This window comes from Xenopus laevis, chromosome 8L (genome assembly GCF_017654675.1).
Source record: "Xenopus laevis strain J_2021 chromosome 8L, Xenopus_laevis_v10.1, whole genome shotgun sequence".
Taxonomy (NCBI): domain Eukaryota; kingdom Metazoa; phylum Chordata; class Amphibia; order Anura; family Pipidae; genus Xenopus; species Xenopus laevis.
Window position 1 is genome coordinate 20,120,029 of NC_054385.1, and position 11,328 is coordinate 20,131,356.

An 11,328-nucleotide genomic window follows, 5' to 3' on the forward strand; every position below is an offset into this window, starting at 1 on the left:
AACCTGTTCTGATATACCAACCTTAACATGAATTTAATGGAATACATAGCAATGTTTTTTCCTTTTATGTCTCATGTGCATTCCCTTCAAATGTCCCGGCTGTAGGGGGGAAACAGGGTACATGGAAGGGCAGTATTGATTCCAATCATATTTAATTACTATTCTGTAAATGTTTCCTATAGCAGGGGGTGGGCAATCTGCACCTGGCCAATGATCTTATGTACTATGTATTCATTCTCTCTATACCATTCTGATTGGCTGCTGTGAGGTACTGTATTGTATAAACTGAGTGCCAGTACCAACTGGGAGTGACACAAAGCTCACGTTTAGGGTAAAATGGCCATATCTCCACCTTCCTCTGTATTTTAAAAGAAATATTAAATGTTAAATACATTATCCTGAAGCTAATCTGTCAATTTGTTCTCTTCCCATACAGATTGCTACAGTGCTACCTTTTTGGCGAATCACCAGCGATTTTGGACTGTATTTTTTCCTGGCTTCTCCTTAGTTCAGATTTTAACATTCTTTTCTGAACATATATAAGGAGAGCCAGTGTCTAAAGAGGGAGACCCTCTGGGGTACCCCGGCCTTGTGCCGGCCCCTCTATTTTAGCCAAAAGCCAAAAACATCTCTGGCTTTTTGGGTTTTTTTTTTGCTTATTTTGTTTTTTGTTTTTTAACATCTGGCATTTAACATCTGCCATCATTTTTTTAACATCTGGCATTTGAAGAACTACATCATCTTCTATTAAGAGGTAATCCTGAAAATACAATTCATACAGTTTATGATTTATTTTAGAGAAAACCTGCCCTAAATTCAAGGGGGAGCAATATGTAAGGTCACACATCTCTTTCCCAGGCCATTGCTGATCTTCAAATAGTAAAGCGCACCTACCCAGGGTAGTTTTCTGCTGGTCAGACTGGCCCTCTAACTGGCCATCTAGGGGGCTGAATTACAATATTGAAAGGGACATCGGAATTAGAAAGACTTTACAAATTGACTCATTTCTTGATTCCTTACTGACAATTTGCAGAATCCCATGGGAATGGAAGGTCACACTAGGGGGCACATTTACTTAGGATCGAATATCGAGGGTTAATTAAAACTCGATAATCGACCGTCAAAGTAAAATCTTTCAACTTGAATATCGAAGTCGAAGGATTTACCGCATTTCCTTCGTTCGTACGATCGAAGGAAAAATCATTTGATCGATTCGAAGGATTTTAATCCATCGATCGAACGATTTTCCTTTGATCAAAAAAGCTAGGAAAGCGTATGGGAACCTTCCCCATAAGCTAACATTGATGCTCAGAAGGTTTTAGGTGGCGAAGTAGGTGGTCGAAGTTTTTTTAACAAGACAGTACTTCGACTATCGAATGGTCAGATAGTGGAGTGATTTTTAGTTCGAAACGTTCGATTAAAGTCGTAGTCGAAGGTCAAAGTAGCCAATTCGATGGTCAAAGTAGCCAAAAAAATACTTTGAAATTCAAAGTATTTTTTATTCTATTCCTTCACTCAAGCTAAGTAAATGTGCCCCTATGTGTAAGAAATATTTAATCACACATATGTTGAGATTTTTGTACACGTTCTGATGAGTGAGGAACCAGGGTGATTTGTACTTGTACTTACCTGCAGGGGGGCATGTGAATACAAAATGCTATGGGTGCTTAAGTTTTAATATTTTGTCTGGTCACTCCCAGAGTTGAAGCTCCTGTCTGGTTGCTAGGGCTTAATTGCCCTAACAACCACATAGCAGTTGGAAATAAAATTGGGAGATGAATAGTAGATGGGCTTGTCACATACAACAGAACCTTGGAGGATATTGTCTCATTAACTAGTAATTGATTCCGTAAGACTTACTTTATGCAAGTAGATGTTACTAGCTTTGTGAGAAATACTACTTTCTGTCTGTTTAATTACCTACATTTGCCATGTCTAGAGACAGCGACAAAGATGGGTATGTCAAACCCAAAAAAGCGCAAGAGAGAGGAGAGGAGTCGTGGAAGCGCCAAAAAGATCAAAGATGAGCGCGTGACCTGCCAACCTGCAGCGGAGAAGCCGGTTCCTATACAAGACCAATGGAACACCCTCAGGAACATCAAAGGAGAACTGAACATCTTTGAGGACTACGGGGATGAGAGCTACCTGTTCTATAAAGCCCTAGAAGAGAAATTCCTACCATCGGGGATTCTCACAAAACAGACCACCATTGAGGAAAGTTATTGGCGGGAAGTCACCACCATTTTAATCAAAGTGCACAGACACTTTTCGCTGGACTTCTCCACCTTGTGCCTTGCTGTAAAATACATGGCAAGGTACATCTCCGGAAGGCAACTGAGACCTGGCATCCTGAAACCAGTGGGGGCCACTAGTTTGTATCTGGCCATTAAGATCATGGAAGACAATCCACCCAACGCAGAAGAGTTTGCGCAGCTGTTTGGTGAAACTCATTACTCACCAAGTTTCTTGGCATATATTGAGAATATGATTCTTTACCGACTGGAGTGTCGCCTGTACCAACCGACCATAGACTTTTTTCTAGAGCACTTCACCTTAATGAGTGTATCCGCGGAGATGTTTTTTTTTGATAACATCACTAGAGTAGCCAATGCTCTTACAGCTGCCAGGGGCATTGCAGCACTGACCATGATGAAGTATGAATTTCATACTTATTTACCATCTTTAATGGCTCAGTGCTGCCTTAAAGCTGCTGAACATATCCTTGGATACAACTTATTAGTGGAGTTGCCCAGCGACCATCCAAGTCAGATCGTGCAGAAATGCCTCAAAAAAACTGTACTCCTGGCATCAGCCAACAAGGAATTTTTACACCAACTTATGCCAGGAGTCTTTCCTGAGGTATTTCCTAAGTTTCCTTCTCCCCCCACCATCCAGAGAGGAAGAACAGGAGCCAAGGAACCAGTCAGGCAGCCTTGCAAAACATCTGCAAAAAAGCCACATGTAGAGTCAGGAGCCAAGGAGCCGGCCAGGAAGCCAGGCAAAACATTGGCTAAAAGGCCAAATCCAGAGACAGGAGCCAAGGAGCCAGCCAGTCAGCCCAACAAAACATCGGCAAAAAGACCAAAGATAGAGGCTCCCAAAGGTAGAACAGAGTCAGCAGCAGAGGCAGTCGCACCCACTAGAAAAACAGCACGGAACACACAAAGATGCTGTAAATTTTGCAATGGCTCACACGCATACACATTTCCACATACTCACACAGACACACATTTATCCTGAGACTTTTCATCCTTTTCCTTCTCCCATAACAGACCTGACGACATACCCCCATACATATTTACATACACGCACACACAAACATCTGAGTCACAGCTGCCAGAAGGGACAAGCAGTACCATACTGGGGACAAGAATATGGTTAAACACACGCAAGCACCTTTATGCCACTCGGTAGACCCTGCATTCCTTTTCACTCAATCCCTCTGCAGACTGCAAAGCCGGGTCTGTAGGCTGCAAGGGGAATAACTGAATGCAGAGGAATGCAGCATTCACCTTCCTGCTTAAAGGTACTTATGTGTATGTTGCCATATTCTCTTCTGTTTCCCTTCCTTACACCGCAGCTTCACCAGCGGTGCTCCTCCCTTCATCCAAAATATGGTATCATATAAAGGAGCACACTTAAGCCACTCGGTGGATTCTGCATTGCTTTTAACTCCATCCTCGGGCTGTAGAAGCCGGGTCTGCAGGCTTCCTGGGACGGAAATTGAAAGGAATGCAACATTCCCCTAGCAGCTTAATGGCGCTCAAGTATATGCTGCCATATTCCCTTCTGTTTACCTTCCTTCCACCACAATTTCAACAGCAGTACCCCCCCTTACATCTAAAAGATGGTTTCATACACAGAAGCACCCTTAAGCCACTCAGTAGACCCTGCATTGCTTTTCATTACATCCCTCAAACTGCAAAATCCGGGATCCAATGGAATGAAGAGGAATGCAGTGTTCACTTAGAAGCTTAATGGAGCTCATGTGTATGCTGCCAAATTTCCTTCTCTGTCCCTCACCCTGCTTCCCTTCTTTTAATTATGGAGCATTGATCCTGGGAGCAAAACCGATTGCCGTTAAGGGGTCAGGAAGGAATTTTTCCCTCTAGTGAAGCAGATTAGACCTAGCTTCACAAAGGTTTTTTCGCCTTCCTCAGGATCGAAAAGCCCAATGTATTCCATCAATAAAGCTGTGACTTACGCAGATTAACCACAAAGAAGCTGTGTGTGTATTTATTCTGGGTATTGGTGGGCTGGGAATAAAGGTCGGTCCTTCCTTGAAAAAGCCAAGATGACATATACAGGGAGAGGCAGATGGGAGAGTGAATCAAATAGCCCCACTAGCAATCAGTTTAGAAGCTGCTGCTGTGTTGTTCCTAGGGTCCCATTTGCCTTAGCAACCAATCAGTGACAGAGAGGGACGTGAAAACAACCTATTGCTAATGAAAAGGGGTAGTTGGAATATACAATTTGGCAGACTGGGGTATAATAGCATGTAATCATAAGGAGAATATAGAAGAGAGTAGAAGTCTATAGGATTTGGTGTCATGAGAAGAAAGTTACCCTGTGTGGGTAAAGAGGAGGGCGGGCTTCCTGTGTGGGTAAAGGGGCGGGTGGGCGGGCTTCCTGTGTGGGTAAAGGGGCGGGTGGGCGGGCTTCCTGTGTGGGTAAAGGGGCGGGTGGGCGAGCTTCCTGTGTGGGTAAAGGGGCGGGTGGGCGGGCTTCCTGTGTGGGTAAAGGGGCGGGTGGGCGGGCTTCCTGTGTGGGTAAAGGGGCGGGTGGGCGGGCTTCCTGTGTGGGTAAAAGGGCGGGTGGGTGGGCTTCCTGTGTGGGTAAAGGGGCGGGTGGGCGGGATCCCTGTGGGTAAAGGGGCGGGTGAACGGGCTCCATGTGTGGGTAAATGGATGGGCGGTCTCCCTGTGTAGGTAAAGGGGAGGGAGGGCGGGCGGGGCTCCTGTGTAGGTAAAGGGGAGGGCGGGCGGGCTCCCAGTGTAGGTAAAGGGGAGGGCGGGCGGGCTCCCAGTGTAGGTAAAGGGGAGGGCGGGCGGGCTCCCTGTGTAGGTAAAGGGGAGGACGGGCGGGCTCCCTGTGTAGGTAAAGGGGAGGGCGGCGGCTCCCTGTATGGGTAAAGGGGAGGGCGGGCTCCCTTGTATGGGTAAAGGGGAGGGCGGGACTGATTGCTACAAGTCTGTAGGATATAACACTCCCCAGGGCAAACTGTGCCAAATGAAAAGAGTATGCAAGTGTTGTATCTAGTTTTATGATAAACTGAGTCTATTCATTAAAAGGAAATCAATGTTAGCAGAGCCACTGCCAAGGGACTGCATTATGACGTATGGCCTCCCTCTGTCTCCTGCACAAACTGTTGGAAAACCTAGGGAGCCCTCCAGCCATCAACGGATCTCCATTGTCCTGAACAAGTGATTTATCTCTATATATCAGCAATACATTGCACCTAATATGAGAGCTATGGTATAGAGAGCGCCAGAGCTGTGAAGATGTGGAATTCTCTCCCTGAATCAGTGGTACAGGCTGATACATTAGATAGCTCTAAGAAGGGGTTGGATGGTGTTTAGCAAGTAATGGAATACAGGGTTATGGAAGACAGCTACAAGTCGATCCAGGGACAACTTGATGGAATTGTGTCTCTTTTCAATCTATGTTACTATGTTACATAAAAAACATTTGCTTTAGTAAGTACATATCTAGCATGTGACTTATGGTACATATACTGCAATCAATAATGCAGCCATTGAGGGAAGCTTAAACTGCCTTTTCCATTCAGTACCATGGACAGCACTCTGTGGCTGCAGCTCCTATTGATTGACACACTGGTTGGTGGCACCAAGCTGTCACAGCAAAGTGCCAGTTCTATACAAATACAGATAAGATTTTTATGTCATTATTCCTATTAGATATCCTTGTACCACTGATATAGACTGGCTCTGTGGTCGGGCACGCATACGTATAGGTTTACCTAAGTATGCTTCCACCTTGCAACATCTTATCTTCCACATACTATTAGGTACCAAGATAAAACACCCTAAATATGAAAGCCTGGGCCCCGCTGAACAGTTTTATATCAAATATGTAAAGTTCTACCTAAGCATGTGGCATATAAGGGCCCAAAATGAAGGCACCCCATTTGAGCTATACTTACCTGAGAGTGTCCCAGGGAAATGTGTTGTCTTCCTCTGTCTTCTGATCTCAATTCTATCCCTTCTGCTTTATCCTTCTCTTTTCTTCTGCTTCTTACTGGCATATTCCTGATAAAGACAAATGTATTAAAAGAAAGATTTTAGACTTACCGGAAAATCTTTTTCTAGTAGGCCCGAACTGTCAGTGCATTAATTTAAAAAATGTTATCAGGGTTTTTTTGGGACAACTTGAGCTTTCCAAATCTACTATAATTTATGTGCAATCCCACTTTTGTTAAAAGATATAGACTAAAAAAAAAAAAATTCCTATAGAAATCCGTGGCGCAGGGTGGGGAGGGTTTTTAAAAACTAGAAAAATAGGCACTCCAAAAAACCATGCCGCCCTAGGCACAGGCCATCGGGGGCCTATATATAAAAACAGCCCTGCACATATACATCAAGAAGAATATAAAGACTACATATCAAAAATAATTTTTTTCGTGAATTGTTTTCCCAGTGGGACACAATAATCTATAAACAGAAAACCTGGAAAGAAGTGTTAAATATAAAGATACAATATCTTAACCCCTAAACAACCTCTAAAGAAAACACCATATCTGGATTTTGGTCATTTCTTTGGGCTTTGGCAGCAAATACATGTGTATTCGATTTACATGTTTAGAAAAACCATTAACCTTGTCTGTCGGTACAGGTATGGGATCTGTGATCCGGAAATCCGCTATCCAGAAAGCTCCAAATTATGGAAAGTCTGTCTCCCATCTTTATCCAAATAATCCACATTTTTAAAAATTATTTTCTATTTCTCTGTAGTAAAAAAGTACATTGTACTTGATCACAACTAAGATATAATTAATCCTTATTGAACTATCTGTTGGGTTCATTTAATGTTTACATGATTTTCTAGCAGACGTAAGGTATGAAGATCCAAATTTTGCAAAGATCTGTTATCTGGAAAACCCAGGTACTGAGCATTTTGGATAACAGGTCCCATACCTGTATTACATTTCTTCCTGTTAGAAAGTCATTTTAAAAAGTGCTGCAAAACTTGTTGGTAGTACAGTATATGAATAAATAATGAGCTTTGGTTAAACAGCATGTCAGTGACATTAATAATTACAGCTTTTTTCTCATTCGATTAAATAAACAGCAGCGGGTTGGCCTGGTTTTTGTGTTTGTAGCCAAGAAGTGTCATATAATGAGCTAAGAAGCAGTGTACCCCCATCTTGTACTATATGAGTGAACAACAAAAAGCCACAAACATACTCACAACCGAGAAATTCCAGAATACTCTTACCTGGGGTTTTCCGGATAACGGATCTTTCTGTAATTCGGATCTTCATACCTTAAGTCTACTAGAAAATCATGTAAAACATTAAATAAACCCAATAGGCTGGTTTTGCTTCCAATAAGGATTAATTGTATCTGAATTTGGATCAAGTACAAGCTACTGTTTTATTATTACAGAGAAAAAGGAAATCATTTTTAAAAATGATCATTTGGAGTCTATGGGAGACAGCACTTCTATAATTTGGAGCATCCAAAGGCAGCCAGTATAACTGTCCATCTGACGCAGAAATGAGCTTCCACCTGTACATACAGGTATAGGATCGGTTATCCGGAATCCCGTTATCCAGAAAGCTCCGAATTACGGGAAGACCATCTCCCGTAGACTCCATTTTATCCAAATAATCCAATTTTCTTTAATTTCCCTTTATCTCTGTAATAAAAAAAACAGTTCCTTGTACTTGATCTAAACTTAGATATAATTAATCCTCAGTGGAAACAAAACCAGCCTACTGGGTTAATTTACTGCTTCAATTATTATTAATTATAGAATTACGGTATGAAGATCCAAATTACAGAAAGATCCTTTGTCCGGAAAGCCCCACGTTGCAAGCATTCTGGATAACAGTTCCATAGCCGTATATCTTTCACACTAGGTTTCATGTGCAGGAGACAGTTGATATGGAACATACCATTTAACAGAAAAACGTGGCCTCTCAGGCCAGACACAAGCAGCGCAGTTACACTTTCTATTAAACAGACAAGTAATCCCCATCCACGCTATTATTCACACAGCTGCTCCATGACGGATTTCTCCAAGGGCGGGAATATGGTTTCATATAAAACCTACAGGGATTTGGCCTGCACCACTGCTACTATTTCTGCTGTGCAAGTGTGGAGGAATTTCACCTTAATGCCGCAGGCAAACGCTCGGAGAGAAACGACACCGAGCTTTATTCCCGACAGTACAAGGAAAGGAAGATTTGAATAACACAGACCTTCAAGTTAACTTTTAGTATGTTATAGAATGGCTAATTCTTTTCAAATGGCCTTCATTTTTCTTTTTGAGAATTATTTACCTTCTTCTTGTGACTCTTTCCAGCTTTCACATAGGGGGTCACTGACCCCATCTAAAAACAAATGCTCTGTAAGGCTGCACATTTATTGTTATTGCTACTTTGTATTAGTCAGCTTTCTATTCTCTACCTCTCCTATTTTATTCCAGTCTCTTCTTCAAATTAATGCATGGTTGCTAGGGTCATTTGGTCCCTAGTAACTAGATTGCTGAAATTGCAAACTGGAGAGCTGCTGAATAAAAAGCTGCAGGTTTTGTGGAGTAAAACCCAGATAAACATGTTTACCCCCTCAAACCATATATTATGGAAAGTTCACATTCTGCCGAATCTTAAATGGGTACCCCTGCCTTTGTGCTCCAACTACTGAGTCGCAAGGCTTTCCCTAAATTTCCTTACCCCTGAGACCACCTTGCCTTACTATACACATTACCCCACAGTTACAGTCCCTAGAGCCTACTATTACTATACACACTATCCTCCCTGTCCTACAGTTACACTCCCTTCATCTAAGACCATCTTGTCTTACTGAACACACTATCCCCAGTTACACTCCCTTCCCCTGAGACCATCATTCCTTACTATACACACTGTCCCACATACAATCTCTTCCCATGATGCATCTTTCCTTTCTATACACACAATCCCACAGTTACAGTCTCTTTACCTGAGATCATCTTGCTATTAATATACACACTACCCCCTAATACAGTCCCAACCCCTAAGAAAATCGTGCCTTAATATAAACATTATCCCCCAGTTACAGTCCCAACCGGAGGAAAAAAAGTATAATAATAAAGGGAAATTTTTGATGACGTTTAGTGCCTCTCTCTGTACAGGCTATAAGCAAATGTAGGAGCTGTTTCTGCTGAACTATGCTTAGTAAAAGGGAAAACCAATGGTGACAGTTTATTATATCTCTCTATACAAGTTAGAAGCAAATATGGATCTATTTCTATAAAATTGTGCTAAGTGCAGAAATACCTGTCCTGCAATAAATTTATGGTTTATCTCTGTACAGGTTATAAGCAAACTCTTTTCCTGCTGAATGCTGCTTAGTACAAGGGAATATATATGCCTGGTATAGCGTTATGCTATCTTTCTATATGGGCTATGAATAAACCTAGGAGGCTGCTCCTTCTGAATTACAGTGAGTAAAGGAGAATATCTATTATGACTTTTAGCGCATCTGTGTTGTACAGGCTGTGGTCAAACCTAGGGGTCTGTTCCTACTGAACTATATAAATGTATATATGAATGTATAATGTTCATATATAATAATGTAGCATAGTTTCCCTTTACACTTGATAGAAGCACAGGGTGTGGGAACTTGTTCCCAGTGTCGGAGTGGCCCGCAGGACACCGTGAAAAAAAAACCAGACCCCCTTCTCCGGATGACCCCTCTCTAAATGGCGTCAAGCGCATGCACGCCATCTGCGCATGTGCATGGTGATGTGTGTGCATGAGCACCTCATACGTGCGCGCAAGAGGTTCATCAGAGTAGGGGCGGCAGGGGGGCCCTGGACAGCAGTCCCGGTGGGCCCCGGGCCCCCCGCTTGTTCGCGCTAGAATTCTGGGCAGTTTCGTGTATTGCGGAGAAAGTGGAGCGCATATCAACAGCATGGGAGTAGGGTTTTATTACTCATGCGCAAGAGATTTGCTGGGGGCAGGCTCATGTCAGCAGAGAACTCATAATGTTATTCACTATTTACTGGGAAATGTTATTTAGTGTCATCTGTACAGTGACATACACAATGGATTTTATCATTAATAAATGGAACTATATGACAAATGGATGAAGGAACCCTTTGTACCATGGATTATAAATACAATAAAGCACGGGGGGCTGCAGGAAAAGCTGCATTTGCCCCATAGCTGTGTTGTTTCATCTGCAATTTCTAAAGAAATCACCGGTTCTACGATCCTAAAGTCGATCTAAACTGACATGTTCTTAATGGAACACTCACTGCTGAGTTCTAAACTGTCTCTGGAAGCAATATCAGCACAAAACAAACATACAAAGGAACACCGAAACCGGCACACGGAAATGCTTTCAACGAACGGGGTGAATCCCCAGAGTTATTGTGTCAAACGGTGTTAAACCACCTGTTGACGGTGAGTTTTTGTATGTGCTGGAATCAGCAGAAAAGAAGATGGAGCTACTGCGGGCATCTTTGATATTCACTGTTTAAAGGCTGTGGTGTCTTGGGCTGCGTACAGAAGTGCACAGTGTCAGATTGGGGGCCCAGGCCCAAAGCCAGCCACAAAGACCCCTCTCAACCCAACAGTCACCCAAATTCCCCCCCCCAGCAACAGGAGCAACATGCCTACCTTGTGTACCACTTCATTTGCTGTTCATGTGGGGTCAGGGTAAGCGGTGGCAGTGAAGGGCAGGTCTGGGCCAGTGGGCACCGAAAGAGCCAGGGCCCACCAGTTTTTTTCCCACGCTGCCCCGCAGCCCAGTCTTACCTGGGAAGTCCTAATTCTTTGCTGAGCTTTAGTTCCCCTTTTGAAATAATGTGGGAAGTTATGTGGGAGGGAGAAGGGGCACAAATACATTTCAGAAGCATGTCCTAAAATGGACACCGTACAGTCTGTGAATATATTATGAACAAGTCATACTGGTGTCTTAGGCAAGTGGGCCTGCCACCTCCATCCCCCCAATCCCTAAGTCCTCCACCTAAATATTGTGTCCCTCTTATCAGTAAGCAGCGTAGGCCTCCATTCAGGGACATAACTAGCCGGGCCACAGAGCAACATCTTTTAAGTCCTCTACTGGAATGTAGCCATTGCCACCTTTTATGGAGAAA

The 11,328-nt window shown here is 43.1% G+C and overlaps 1 protein-coding gene across 1 annotated transcript; it reads left to right on the plus strand.

Annotated features, from left to right (window-relative positions):
• Positions 1-342: 342 nt before the first annotated feature.
• On the plus strand, positions 343-3,693 carry LOC121397150 (cyclin-O protein B-like). The gene is made up of 2 exons (XM_041573354.1): positions 343-754; positions 1,940-3,693. Exon 2 carries the CDS (start codon positions 1,954-1,956, stop codon positions 3,238-3,240), a length of 1,287 nt encoding a protein of 428 aa, XP_041429288.1. The 5' UTR covers positions 343-754; positions 1,940-1,953; the 3' UTR covers positions 3,241-3,693.
• Positions 3,694-11,328: the final 7,635 nt, after the last annotated feature.